Source organism: Pezoporus occidentalis, unplaced genomic scaffold (genome assembly GCF_034315485.1).
Source record: "Pezoporus occidentalis ecotype Australia unplaced genomic scaffold, CSIRO_AGI_Poc_V1 ctg217, whole genome shotgun sequence".
NCBI classification, from domain to species: Eukaryota; Metazoa; Chordata; class Aves; order Psittaciformes; family Psittacidae; genus Pezoporus; species Pezoporus occidentalis.
Window position 1 is genome coordinate 178,731 of NW_026914040.1, and position 15,594 is coordinate 194,324.

Genomic DNA, 15,594 nt, shown 5'->3' on the forward strand with positions numbered 1-15,594 from the left:
TGATGCTTCTTGGCTCTTGAGCAGTCATTAGGAGCCCATCAGATACGGGTTTGTACCCTTCTGGAGTAGTAGCCACCTGCTATGGAGATGTCAATCCATTACCTAAGCTTTCATAGTGCTTTGAAACAACAGATCAAGCTTTTCTTGACAAAACAGAGGTATAAAGAGGCTAGCAGGTGAGTCACCAAAACCAGACCTGCATTCTTGAAATAACTCCCGCTACTATTGGCCATAACTTCAGATGCACTTTTCCAACTCTACTTCAAGTCACACTTGCATCAGGAAGAGCCAGATGGAACCATAAAGTTTCCTCTGCCACTTCAGTAATAACTCATACCAGAACTGGAAGAACTGATCTGCTACAGAAAAAAACAACACCCAGGCACTTTTGAATTAATTCCAGTATTGTATTTTTGCAGCCAGATTTCTAGGAAATGTTGTGAATAATCCAAGTAATTCAGTGGGGCTCTGTTTTTATTTCTTTGCTTTGTTTTCACAAAACACAGCAGCACGTGGAATTGCAGTTCTGTACCAGAACCCACGGAAACCAGGAGTGTTCATTTTCTTACAGGCCTCCTGGTAGTTCTCAGCAATAAAAGCCTGCAAGAGACCTGCAAGCCTTGGGCTGTTGATAGGTAGCAGTAGTGCATCTCCTGCTGGTAAAAGGAGCATTTCATCGAGGAAAACCCATCACAAAAGGATTGTTTCCAAGACGTTTGGATTAATCTCCTAGTTAAGGAAACAACTCCAAGGCAGATAAAGGCAAATCTGAAGAAGAAAAAGAACACCCCCTAGCACAGCATACCAAACTGAACAACAAAAACAAGCAGGCAAAATACAGCCAAGCATCCCAAGCCAGACTGAGGCCTTGGGGACCTTCAACACAACTACAGTTTATTGTGCCAGCAACACCAATTAAAAAGTCAGAGGAGACCCAAACAGTGAGGGATTTTCTCTGGAAGACAAATCTATGCTGCAACATCTCTTGAGCCAGCTTTAAAACAATGCAGCAATTCAGACATCCCCAGCACTATAGCAGCACTCCTTCCTTTGCATTTTCCAAGAGGAACCAGAAAGCCTCTGGTTTTGCATCTTATCAGGGAAAGTTCTTGGGTCAATTAAAGACCTCATCATATACTGATGATTTAATCACTTACAGCTAATACCAGTGCCTTCAGAGCTAATCCACTTGTAGCAGGCACTGAATACTCCCCCCATCACCACCAAAGAGGGTGCAGGAGGCTGACAGCCAAGAGACAATGTGGGGCTTGATGAGTAGTTATTCTGCACATTGATTGCCAAGCTGCATTTCATCAGGACTCCAATTATCTTCAGGTCTGGATTGGGTCTACACAATCATCTCATTAGTCACTTAAATTTGCCAACTCATTTGAAAACTCATTTGACAAATCAACCTTGCTGAAGATTCAAGTGGAAAGCACACAGCCTGCTCATGGGGTGGGAAGGGGACACCAACTATTACTGGGCCATGCCATACTTTGTTCATTTGCATGTGCAACAGGCTTGGTCCAGACTCAGAAGCATGAGTAAAGGCCTCGATTTTCATCAGCAAGACGTGTCAGAGGACAACTATTATAACTGACACCGTACATGGGTTGAATACAGAACACAGCCAACAACTGCCATCACACCTTCTGCCACCACACTCTCCAATCAGGGGCTTCTAGCTGCGCAGGCACAAACTTGGTTCCTTATTTTTCCTCTTAATGTTGCCTCTACAGAGCAAGGTACTAAAGAGCTTATTTTTTCCCCAGTCATACTACATGCATTTACCTTCTGCAATCCACTAAAGACCACAAAGCTGGCTGTCAGTCAAGTTCTTCCTAGCCATTGGGGAAAAGCAGCATATGCTGGAAACTGGAACTTGTAGCTTGTGACAGGGACTCCTTTGATTAACTTCCCAGACTTTTAGCCATTTAAGAAGTTATCAAATAGGGTTTTACATAGTTGGGGCCATAACAATTCTCTAACCTTCGAGAAGAACCATATATTAGCATCTGTTCACTAGAAAATCCTTCCTGGGCTTTCCTCAGCTCATCAGTAATCAGCAGAGCTACAGATGATTAGATCCTTCAGTAAGTTTTTATGAACAGTAAATAGCCAAGAGATTCATATAAAGTACTGCTTGGGTGCCCCAGCCAAGATGACCCTCACTACAACAGCTTAAACTCAAACTGGAGCCTCAGCTTTTAAGTTATAGCATTGCTGCAGCTGCTATTGAGAGCACAAGGAGAGCATGAAAAAAAAAAGGAGTGAGCTGGCAGACAGGCACAGTCTCTGAACAGAGCTTCAGATATGGTCAGAAACAAAACCATCCTAATTACTAAGGATACAGAGAGCCATATGTATATGCAAGATCTTAGGAGGAGATAAGGGAAAAGCTCAGCTGTGCAAAGAGCAATAGCACCAAAAGGGGTTTCTCTACTGAGAATCTAAGTGCTAAGGGAATCAAAGAGCTTTATTGTTTTTTCTTTGCCTTTCCCAACACATAGCTTAGGGGATTGGTTTTTATTTTACTTTACAGGTGGTTTTTAATTTACAGGTTCTCCATAACCAACTGGCAGATCTGATCAAGTGGTGCCAACAAACACTTAATGATTCCATAACTCTGTTTCAAGACACACGGTTTTGAAACCATGTGAAAAGGTGACTTCTTTCCCTGCTGGTTGCTCTAGCCCTGATTAAGCTTTTGGGTAAGTCTTTAAGAACCCGAGTGCATGAACCCTCTGTACAGAAAGCACCAAAGCACTGCCTTGCAGAGGGATGTGAATATTCACACCGGCAACCCCTGAGATGTGCTGTCCACGTATTCTGTGCAGGAAAAAAACAAGCCCTGAGCAAAATCAGGCAGTAGAAGATGACTCATCACTCACCAGCAACTCAGCTATCAAAAAAGGGCAGTTTATAATGAGAAGCAAGAATGACAGCGGATTTGAGCATGAAATAACCAAGAAATGCACTGTATTTTCAACGTCAATTAATACAACATTCAATACCACATGCAGGCTGAAGAGGAACTTGCAACCTCCTTCCCCTAAACCATGCAGAAACAGGAAAGAAGTATATAGAGATTCATTAAATCCTTAATAGTAGCTCGAAGGTAGTATCTCCTTAAGACAGAGGAAGCTGAGTAATAACACAAATAGGGCAGAAATAAATGCTCACCGCCATGGCACCAGGTTGACAAAGAAAAGCGTATCTCATAGGAGAGTTTTGCACAACTACAGATGTGTGCTCTAAAAACATTCAGAGATCTGGGTCTGGATTTATTTGTTTGGGTATTTTGAGGAAGACAAGACTGACATAAGAGAGGACATGAAGAGACCTTCCACATAAGATGCTATGACAAGTAGCTGTGCTTGTGTTCTGGGTGGCAGGAGGGCTTGGGATGAAGTAGGTGGCTTTAGAAGATGACCACCTTTGTCCTTTCTTTAAACACAGCAGCATTTCTACCCAAGCCCTTAGACGCTGGAGGCTTAGTCCTAGGTCCCAATCTGGATCACTCTTACATTCCCAGTCCTCAAGAAAGCACTAACATCCCATCAGGCCACAAGTAAGCTACAGAAGCTAGGAGCAGGGCTACCCATGCCCCACATGCCCACAGAAAGCCTAAGAGCAGGCATTAGTTTCTGCCCTTCTGCAACTCAGCCCAGCCTTCAGAAAAGACCTCTTACTAGAGCTAAGAGTGTTTGCTTCCAGTTTCATCCTTTTATTCCTAGAAATTGGCTCCATATAATGCTTTCAGAGAAAGCAGTGCCAAAGGAAGCAGTGTCAACAGTGATGATGGATTTACTACAGCTGATGTGGCAGACATTCAGCTTCCCCTTCCCAAAGGTTAACCTAAGTCTTGAACCCCTGGAACAAAAAGGATGAGCCTTGTGACAGCTTACAAGCATCTAGAGACTTAACTGGAGCATTTTAAGTCTTCTGCTCTCACCCTTTGGAAGACCCTGAACACTCCAAGCACTGCACCTTCTCAAGGGCAAGAAGCCCAAACCCTTAGAGACTACATCCCAAAGAGGCTGTTCTTGAGTTGAACACTGAAGATGATCTATCCCTAACAACCCTCACATATACTATTTCTCCAAATCCAGTAAAGAAGCTGGGACTTCACTGCACTTCCAGTTTGGTTGTATGATACTTTGCCCCTTGATCAGTACAATATCTCCAAGAACTCACGCACTTTTGTTAAGGCAGATGATATACAGGTTTCTAAACACCAAAGCTTAATCTTGCTTCAAAGAAAACAGATCTTGGAGAGCCCTTTGCAATAAATACGCATTTACCAGAGCCATCCGACATTTGCCTGATGCTCTTGGCAGGATGTCTCCGAAGGGATCTGACACCTACATCTGTTCTCCGCTCCAGAAACAGAGACAAATACACCTGCCAGCCTGTATTACAGGAAAAACATAATGAAAGAACTTGAAAAACAAGGAGCCACCCAGAATAGTCACTGATGACAACATGAAGATGATTATTTACTGCTTTGAATATCTACAACATCTACGGGATTTAAAAATGCAGAGTCTGCTTCCAGTACAAGATTACACAACCTCCATGCAAGACTGTCTTTGCTTGTTGCTTAAGCTAAATAGATGCTGTATTACCTCTTCCAAGTTCTCCCTCCACTAAGGTGATATACTAGGTACAAATAAGACAAATGATACTTGCCACTTTCTTCAAAGAAGTATCCATTTCTTGACATTGCTGCTGGTGGAGACTCTAAAAAGACAGGAAAGAAAGGAGGCATAAGAATCATCAAGATGCTGAATGTCTTCATCTTACTGCTAAACTCACCATAAGCATAGACTACAGCAGAAAGCCAGTCACAAAATACTGCAGTCATTAGGTTTTCCTGAATGTGGAAACTTTAACCTTATGATTATCGACTTGAACATCTACCAGAATATCCCTTACAGTCACAGCCGCTGCTTGAAAATAAGCTAAGCAGTCTCAGGCATCCTGGGCTGGGACCACAGCTCTGCAAGACTAAAGATCAGGACAAGGCTTGATCATCTTGGTGACAGATCAAACCTGAACAAGGGCATCCAAACATTAATAGAAGCTAAGTATCTACAAGGCTTTTATGTGCCATAATGAAGTCTAAGCTGTAGCTTATGCTACAGATAAAAAGAACCAGTTTAATTTAGAAAACACAACTCAATTTAGCTGGGAATAGGATTTCATGTCCTATTTTGCTGCTCCCTAATCATTAGGATATCCCCAAACAGTGCTTGGCACTTGAAGATAAGCACCCGAATGCTGCAGCCTTCCTTGGCCCGCTTCCTGAGCTGGGGTCCTGCAGCAAACACCATCTGCACCAGCGGGGTCTCACAAGCCACAAATGGGAAGTGACGCTGACCAAGAGTGAACCCACAAACACAGCAGCACCAGGACTGAATCCCCATGGAACACACTTTATTTGCTGGCGAGTCATTTCTGCAAACAACTGCTGGCAAATGGGGTATTTATTATGCAAAGAGATGATCCAGCAGCAGAGGAGCACCTGCTTGCAGGTGTGATCAGCCTGGTACCCAAACCCAGCCTGGCTGTTTTTAATACTAACAGTATTTGACAGTTCAGACTGTGTGGGCTAGAAACACCAGCTTTCCAGTACAGGTGCATGCCCTATTTTATGGTGAGATAACCATAAAAATCAGATCAGAAGAACTCTTCATATCAAGCCTTGAGCAAGAGTCACCCAAGCAGTCCCTTCGAAATCTGCTCCTAGATGCTGCCTCTTGACATGCTTCTTCCCAGCCAAAATGCAATCAGAAAGAGGAATAGATCAGCTCTGTCTTTCCCCACTTCATTAGGCTAATCAAACATTACCTACGCAAGCCTGGGATGACTTTGGGCCAACAAGGAAAGAAGTTTTGCCTGCTTTATTGTTCTACAGATTAGGCTTCCTGCTTTTCGTTTGAGGTATGAGACTGTTTCCCAAAGACACTTTCTCTACCCCATAACTTCTGGCTTACAGGGGTGGGTTTTCCCCCCCTTGCTTTTACAGTGCACCGCATTTTCAAGCATCATAATTCATCCTGGTCCACCGGGAGCCTTTGTTTGTCAGGCGGATACAAGTCACACCACTGACGACAGCACCTTCCAGCCCTAACACTTGTCACAGCCCAGCATGGCTCAGACCTTTCAGTGCAGACAGCATTTAACTGCACAGGCTCCTGGAGGGACACCCTGATGACCACTTAAACACCAACAAACAAACCACACAAACCCAAGGGTAGTTCAAGTGTCTGGTCCAAGAGAGAAACACGATGTTCCAAGTCCATCCCAGAACAATGGGTTGGAGGAACAAATGCGCAGTGGCCAAGGGGCACCCATTACAATTGTTTCCCTCCACCTGGAAGGGAAGGAGAAGATCCATCCAGGCTGATTAGCATGGTAAGGATCAAAGGAAAGTTCTCTAAAGAAAGACACTCTTATTGTGTAATGATTGCGTTTACGTATTTCAGAGAAACAAACAGAATACGCCTAAGCAGACAGATTACCCAAGGAAGTGACATCCCCACCAGGATGGCATATCCATTTCTCATTCCTACTATGGCTTCTGAGGGAGCCTGAAGCAACACATTCATCCTTCACTAGGCAAAATGAGACACTCTTTACTTTTTCTTTAACCAAACACACTTCTTTTCCATGGGCTGATAACACCCAAGGAGCAGGAATTCAGGGCTGGCTGATTGGTTTCTTCATTAGAAACATCTTCTAACTGCAGCATTGCCTGGGTTGACTTCACGCCTTTATGGGAGACTCTGGTTTGGTCGCTGCGTGGACTAGGCATGAAAAGGGCAAGGCTGGGGTATTACAGCAGGCAGTGCCATTTCATTAGGTGGCACTCGTTGCTTTGAGTCACTAATGAGCGATAGTCCCCTAGGCAACATGCTCAGGCAATTATGTTGGAGGTGCTGTTTTTTCAGATGAGTCATAAACCAGAGGTCTTAACCTTGTAATTAAAAGATGCAATGGCACGTTTGGGAAAAAGAGTCAGGCGTCCACCCTACCATGTCCTGGCTGAAGTCCAGCCCTGGTAATTTGTCTTCTCCCTACATAATCCTGTCCCATTGCAGCAATGGGATTCACACTTCAAAACAGGCTTGTTGGAGCCTACGGAAGGGGCTGCGCACATTAACATCAGGAATGGTGTGTAACATGCCCAGGAGGTAAAAGGTGATGGGGTGTATACACAAGTCCAGACACAAGCATGGAGCTATGGGACTAGCTTAAAGGTCATCATGTTAGCAGAAGTGATGGTAGGAAGGGTAAATTGTGGGCTACATCATCTCCATCTGATAATCTAGAGAAAGTGGCATCCAACTATTTAACTGAGCAGAATAAAAGGAGACAGATTTGGAGAGTGTGATTAATCTTTCTTCCTGCTCTTCATATTTCCCCAATCAGTTTAGCACAAGCAAGTATAGCTTATGTTTATGGGGTGCTAGCTAAGGACAAGGCCAGCCAGACTGTGCTTAAGTGCATGCTCAGTAGCAGCCAGCAAGGCAAACATATCAGCAGGCTCCACGTGCCTCTCCTTTCACAAGGCTTATGGGATTTTAATATCCAAGGTCTTGGCTCCTTAGTCATGTTTTGCTGGAGACAGGAGCAATGGGCTCGAGTTATGCAGAACAGAGCAAGGCAGCATTCTCTTTTCTCTAGCAATAAGGTACAGACTCACAGCCTGATGCACACACACAAACCCACATCTCCTCTCCCCATCTCAGCTTCACTCTTGAAATTAAAAGCACTCAACCAAGGGGCAGTTATACAACACTGCAATAACCGATGCAAGTGTTTAGCTCGGGGAAGCCTGGGCAGGAATACAAGTCTCCAGACACATAAGAGATCAACATTACAGTGCTCCAGGGTATGCCTGAAGTTGCAGAAGGGATTCCATGAAGTATGAATCAACCCCTGCACTAGCCTTTGCAGGCAGGAGGAAGAGAACTACGGTCCAGGGAGCGCTTTATTACCAAGGTGTGGGAGTTCCCCCTCTCCACACTGGCACACCACTTCCCTCAATCCACCAGTTCCTTTCCCCCCAGGTTTTCTTTCTAAGGCTTCATCACTTAACACAAACAAAGCAATTTCAGCAAGACAGAAGGTCAGGCTTCTAGAGACAAAACAGAAAGCATTACCCCAAGAAGCTAAGATACACACACAGCACAGCAATCCACATTCATGCCTCTAGTATTAACCCAGGTCCACGTCTTCACTCTCCAGACTCTGCTTTCTCATCCAGCACCTACAAGGACAACCAGGCTTCCCAATTTCTTTCCCTCTCAAAAGGCAGAACAAGAAGCTATCTTCCATTATGTGCCAAAACCCATGTGGTATAGTTCTGTTAACAGTTTAAGCAGTGCTCTCAATTTTTATGAGTGAATTTACTGCAGCAAATAAGTTTTGACTCCCACCGCCCTTATTCCCTACAGGGATATCTATTAGATGAGACTAAAGTGAAAGTGTCACCACTTAGCTGCTTTTTCAAATGAAAGCTTCTGACTAGTTTCTCATCCCTTCATGAGCACTGAATTAAAAGGTAGAAGAGCTGAAGCACTGAAGTACTGCAGAGTGGAAAACAAAGCCTATTTCTCTAGACACAAGGATGCAGCTTAAGACTTCAGAAATAAGCCACTGCCCTTTGAAGCAATTGAAGTGACTTCAAGAGCCACCAAGGGGGAGGTACATGAAGTTTACTTAACTGGTAACTGCATTTGCTGTAGCTTAAGGTTCTTGGTCTCAGGACTAGGATGAATCAGATGGTCTCTAGCAGGACACAGACAAAAAGTGGGCACACTTCCTGATTTCCTACATTCTTACCATTTTTACATTTACATTGAACAACAAAACGAGACAAAAGCCCACCATACCATCCTCCGTTATTAAATTCCTGTGGGAAATGTGTCTCAGAGCTAATAACCTGGTTTAACTCCCTTGTTTTAAGGTTAGTAATAAGTTCTCGAGCCTTGCAATATTAGTGGATTACAAATAAAAACACATTCTCTGGATACTTCAGTAACTCAATTACAATGTTCTGCTGCTGGCATCTTCCAAGTAAACAGTCCTCTGCAGCACAAGCCTTATATTGAAGCAAACATAGCTCTGGAACAAGCTTTCCACAAGTGGCAGTACAGACTTTGGCTTTTATGAATTCCCTCCAGTAAATCCCTCCAAGTTCTAGTGTCCTGATGTTTAATTGGAGTTCACTTTGAGACAAAGCCACTTTTAAAGGAATTACTGGAAAGGTTTTTGCATTTACAAGCCCTTTAATATAGGCTGTTCTTGGGTTGTCTCTGAACATTTAGTTACCCTATAAGTAATGAGAAAACATTATGTACCTCCATAATCTTTTACTCCATCTGTGCTCCAGTATCCCAATTTCCACTGCCTTCCTCAACATTGTTTTGCTGGCCCTTTGAGGACATTTCTGAAGCTCATCAGCTCATGCAGTGCCTTGCCTTAAATTTGATAAAGCAAAACACTTGAGCCTCTGAACAAGAAGCTAAACAAAAATCACTTGTTCAGCAGAAAAAGACTTCAGACTTTCCCAATTTCCTCCCAGGAGGAATTACCAGTTCTTAGCACAACAAACTGAGCTGCCCAGTTATCTGGAAAGAACCCTGCTTCCCAGAAGACACTTAGGGCTTTAGCTTTGAAGCAAGGTTTTGGCCACTTCAAGCTGACTTCCAGGAGCTTGTTAGTCAATGCCAAAAGTGTCCATCACTGCCATTAAATAGTTAGGCATCGGTTTCCCTGCATGATTGGGAACATTGCTGTTAGTGTCACTACCTCAAACAGATCCAGCACCAAGTCCAGCTTATAGAATCATAGAACAGTTAGGGTTGGAAAGGACCTTAAGATCATCCAGTTCCAAACCCCCTGCCGTGGGCAGGGACACCTCACACTAAACCATGGCACCCAAGGCTTCATCCAACCTGGCCTTGAGCACTGCCAGGGATGGAGCATTCACAACCTCCTTGGGCAACCCATTCCAGTGCCTCACCACCCTCACAGGAAAGAATTTCCTCCTTATATCTAATCTAAACTTCCCCTGTTTAAGTTTGAACCTGTTACCCCTTGTCCTATCACTACAGTCCCTAATGAAGAGTCCCTCCCCAGCATCCCTATAGGCCCCCTTCAGATACTGGAAGCTGCTCTGAGGTCTCCACGCAGCCTTCTCTTCTCCAGGCTGAACAGCCCCAACTTTCTCAGCCTGTCTTCATACAGGAGGTGCTCCAGCCCCTGATCATCCTCGTGGCCTCCTCTGCACTTGTTCCAACAGTTCCATGTCCTTTTTATGTTGAGGACCCCAGAACTGCACACAATGCTCCAGGTGAGGTCTCATGAGAGCAGAGCAGAGGGGCAGGATCACCTCCTTCGACCTGCTGGTCACGCTCCTTTGGATGCAGCCCAGGATACGGTTGCTCTCTGGGCTGTGAGCACACACTGAAGCCGGCTCATGTTCATTTTCTCATCAACCAACACCCCCAAGTCCTTCTCCGCAGGGCTGCTCTGAATCTCTTCTTTAACCAAATATATTGTCTCATCCAAGGCTTACACCTGAGGGAAGACAGCAGAACCACCCCTATCCAAGGCTTCACCAGACCTGGCGTTCAATATTAAACTCCAAGCTCACTTCTTACTCTTAATTCTCTCCCCCCTACCATGAATTAACATCACAGGATAAGGAAGGCCAGAGCTACTCAAGTAACCTGGGAGCTGCACCCAGGATGGTGCAGTTTGGGGCAGGAGGAGAGCCACAGCTTATGTGCTTCAGATACCTAATAACCACACAGTGCTTCTTCCTCCCTCCACCCAAAGTCAGCAGAAAAGCCAACAGACTTAGCAGAAAAAGCCACACGCACAAGGAATATCCCAAGGGAAATCTGCAGAAGAGGACTTTTTAAAAACAAATTATGTGGAGCATCATCTGAAAGGAATCCACAATTGAGAGTTTAGTGTTTTCTGTATGCAGCAAGAGCTCAACAGCAGGAGGATGAGGAAGCCTCAAACTCCTTTTGTAATACAACCACATCACTGCAGAAGAAAAGGGAAAGAGCTCGACAGGCAGCAAATCTGATCAATTCCAAATACAACAATATTGCAGCATTATCATTCAGAGCATCACTTGTGCTTTTAAAACACGAGATTTTGGCAGTTTTCAGGGAGCAACCAAGCAGCAAGGTCTCCTGGTGGAGGCATTTGCTGCAGGGTGAAACTTGGACCATCCAAGTCATCAAGAATGAATGGAGAGCAGCATGCAGAAAGCCATTTTGCCTGAAGTCACCACGTCTCATTTCTATCTACGCCTCAGTAACTGATCCCTTTCCCACAGCATACTTGAACTGGAAAACACTGGTGAAAGCACAGCTCATCCTGACCCAGTCAGAGATGTGAAACATGCCCCTCTGCTTCTGCTCTGGGCAGTAACAACTGACAAGACAGAACCTTGAATTTTACTGGGTTTTCTTTACACCTAGAGAGGCATGACAAAAGAAAGGAAAAAAACCCAAACCTCACAAGTCAGGATTCAAAACCAGCCACTGTAATTCAAGGAAGTGTAAGATGAGTAAGATGTGCTTGTTAATACTTGGGCAGGAGAATGACCAGGTACATACTGCTGCCTGTGGCAAGCCCAGTTTTAGACCTTTCCCCCCAGACCAGCACTTCATATTGATAAAGGTAAAGGAAAACGTCACAGAAGGTAAAGGAAAACGTCACAGAAGGTAAAGGAAAACGTCACAGAAGGTAAAGGAAAACGTCACAGAAGGTAAAGGAAAACGTCACAGAAGGTAAAGGAAAACGTCACAGAAGGTAAAGGAAAACGTCACAGAAGGTAAAGGAAAACGTCACAGAAGGTAAAGGAAAACGTCACAGAAGGTAAAGGAAAACGTCACAGAAAGCAGCTCAAGGGGGTAAAAAGAACTTTTGTAAGTTTAGATTGGATATAAGAAGGAAATTCTTTCCTGTGAGGGTGGTGAGGCACTGGAATGGGTTGCCCAGGGAGGTTGTGAATGCTCCATCCCTGGCAGTGTTCAAGGCCGGGTTGGACGAGGCCTTGGGTGCCATGGTTTAGTGTGAGGTGTCCCTGCCCATGGCAGGGGGGTTGGAACTGGATGATCTTAAGGTCCTTTCCAACCCTAATTATTCTATGATTCTATAAGTCATTAAATGGGAAATACCAGCACTGCTACATCACAGGGAGTTTTAACTTGAAGGGGTAAGAGTCATGATCAACTAAAGGACTCATCATCGCAGCTTCACAGCCTAACTCCCCCTGCAAGCACCACACGGGCTTTCTCAGTGCATACACACATAGAATCATAGGAAAGTCAGGGTTAGAAAGGACCTTAACATCATGTAAGTTCCACATCCATCCACAGTTCATCCCAGCAGAGGATGGGAATAAACCCTTTCACAAGGCACACCAAAGCCCTATCCCTCCTCAGCTTCCCCTTTATTTGTCTCAGTGGCATCGCTGCACAGCCCCATGACAAACTCCACAAAGAACCAGCTGTGTTCCTCCTCCCCCTGATTATATCCACATGCCCATCACACATGTCTAAATATCTTCCTGTCAAGCCTTTGGAAAACACAGCCAGATGCTGAAGGATGGGTGAGGGACACATCCCCACATGGCATGCCTAGAGGTTTAATGCAGGCAGCAGTACCTGCAGGTATTGGTGCCCCATTGTAATAAAGCAGGGATTTTTGTTGGAGACCTTTACCTAAATGGATTATTAAAACACTGCCTGCATGCAAGCACCTATAAGAAATCAACTTTTGGGGTCTTGAAAACAGTCTACAGGACATCCATGACCCAGGAAGATTTAAGCCTATACTCCAAACCCCTTCACCTTGGTAAGCTTTTAGGATGAAGTAGTTGGCCAAAGCAGGCACAAAGGAGGAAGGTGCTTTTAAAGTGACCCAAAAATTCAATGGCAAATTGCTGCTTAGCCAGAGCACTCGGCCCTGCAGGGGCACAAGCTTTGCTTTCTTTATGTGTAGACACAGCCAAGTCCTCTGGCAAAGCTTACAAGAGCAGGTGTTGCTGTTAGTAAAGAGTACTCTTGATAACTTATGTATGTTGAACACACTCTTCTTTCATGGAATTGCATACATGCATCACTTGTCTCCCCTGTCCCCTTGCTGTAAGTATCCCTAAAGGATCTTCACCACCTTTTTGCTTCCTACCATGGTTTCATTACCAAAAAATACTCATTTTTAGGACAAAGAGGCCTGGATTACAAAACCCAAACATCTCTCACACACCTGGGCAGTGTCCCATTTCTAGGACTTTTGCAAGGCATGACTCCAACCCTCTGATATTTCCGTGGTCCTCCACCATAGTGCACTAGTCACTTGGACGTAAAGCTTTGCCCCATGGAGCTATCCATGGAATCCTCCACCACAGTGTGACCACCCTGGCCTGCCAGTCCCAAGCCAGGCAGAAAACATACCTTTACAGCTTCATGAGAGAAGCTGTGGCTGCCCCATCCCTGGCAGTGTTCAAGGCCAGGCTGGACAGGGTTGGTCCAGTGGAAGGTGTCCCTGGCCATGACAAGGGTTTGGAACTAAAGGAGCTTTAAGGTCCCTTCCAACCCTAACCACTCTGTGATTCTAAGGCTGAGGAAGCATTGAAACATCAAATCAGGGATTATAATGCAAGGGGCTGGATATTCTTCTGATGAAAGCAAAAGGTGTGAGGAGGTCTTCAATCATGCCACAGTAAATGAAATCCCAGAACTAATTTTCACAGCTACTGGCTGTGAAAATCAAAAGCATCGTATTGAAAGGATGAAGCAGGAAGCATCCTCCTGCCTGCTCACTCCAGGCAAACACACACCCACACACAGGCTCAAGGATCAGACATGTCTGCTTTCAAAGCATTTCCCTCACTGCACTGAATAATTCCCCTCTTCATCCCTTCCCCACCTTCCTCCAGAACACCCATTGCAATAAATCCAGCTAATAAAAGATCACAGCAGTGACAGCTACCAGAGGCTTCCCATCTCACACACACTAAGGGTTGGTATCAGTGATGCTTGGATGTACCAGCAACCTGTCCAGCTTCAGTCATCACAACACAGCCCACCCAAGCAACCAATATCCAAGGGTGCCTCCCAGAGGTGAGCTGCAAGAGGAAACAACCCTGGAAATGGAAAGCCGTGCTCTCTGCTGACAGGATACAGCTTCTCCTCCTCCTCAGCTGGGTTTCTTGGCGAGTGTTTTGCAGGTGAGCAGGACAAGCTGGGCAGCAGGGGAACAGCCACACTTTGGGATTTGGCTGCGGGACAGAGAATTTGGCCTGTCTGCCTTTCTTCTTGTCCAGGTTGAAGGGGGAGGTTTCATTTGTCTTCCTAAAGAAAAAGTGATTTGAGACTTGCGAGGATTTCTTGCATAAGTGCTACATGGAAGGGAAAGGAAAGCCAATACCTCCAGAGATCCCACAAGCTGGCAAAGGCTCAAGAACAGACCGGTTGAGGCTTTTCACCAGACTTTTCCTGAAGCATTTAAATAATTTAGAAAGCATTAACTCTTCCTGACAGCTTTTCAGACAGCTCTTTCGCTTGCAGGGCCCTGTCCAAACCCTCATAACTCTTAATAAAATGAAACACCACAAAGGTCCCAAATCGTGGTCAGGGTTGACCATGGATTCAAAACTGTGCCCGAGATGTGTCTTCGTTGAAATGCTTCCCTTGGACAGGGCAGGCCTTTCAGAGGCTACCACCTGCCACTTATCTGCAGGGGTACTGTGTAAAACATGCAAGAATGGTTATGAGACAGTCTATCAATGTTTCACTTGCTTGGGGCTATTCAGAGGAAGGGAGCTGTTCCCTGCAGTCGCCCAAGTGTTTTAAACTAGAGCTAGGTGTAAACTAGCAGCTATAAGATTAGTCAGGGATTAGTTGGAAGAGATGCTTCAATACCAGCAGGTTCACACTCCAGCATCCCCCCCAGGGTACCATTTTGGAACAAAGTACATTTCTATGAAGCAGAATCTTGGTTGGACAGAGCTTGGAGCAACCTGCTCTGGTGGAAGGTGTCCCTGCCCAAGGGGTTGGAACTGGATGAGCTATTAAGGCCTCTTCCAACTCAAACATTTTATGGTCTTATTATCACCAGAAATGAGAACAGCAGCAGTGGCCAGGCCAAGCTTTCACAAAGTGATTCCTGCACCCCTTCCCATCACCACCCTGCAAAAGGCATCTAGATGAAACAGGAAACCAGCTTCAATTCACACAAAACCAGAAGTTATGGCAAAACTCAAGCTCTATACTGGAAACACAGAAACACACAGAAGTAAAGCAGTGAACTCAGCCACCTGGGTCACAAACACATTTTCAGCTGTGGTTCCAGGCAAGACACAGAAAGAAAAAGCCTCCTCCTGCTATTTAGAGTAAGAGCAGTCCAAAGGATGCTCTGCAACCTCAACCATCCCCTCAGAAGCAGGGATTTTGGATCTCAACAGGCTTGACAGGATAACACACATCACCCCATCCAGTCTTTATGTCTAGGAGCCACAGAACAGCAGCAGTGACAACAACAGCATAGGAG

The 15,594-nt window shown here is 45.0% G+C and overlaps 1 protein-coding gene across 8 annotated transcripts in view; it reads right to left on the bottom strand.

Moving 5' to 3' along the window:
• SLC4A11 (solute carrier family 4 member 11) overlaps positions 1–15,594 on the bottom strand; it is a 144,474-nt gene that overhangs the window by 74,743 nt on the left and 54,137 nt on the right. For 6 of the 8 annotated variants that reach the window (XM_062619972.1, XM_062619970.1, XM_062619973.1 and 3 more), the window contains exon 2: positions 4,696–4,746. The exons of the other annotated variants lie outside the window; for them this stretch is intronic. In XM_062619972.1, coding sequence (XP_062475956.1) covers positions 4,696–4,746 — 51 coding nt within the window. The remainder of the gene's footprint in view (positions 1–4,695; positions 4,747–15,594) is intronic. 8 annotated transcript variants of the gene reach the window in all.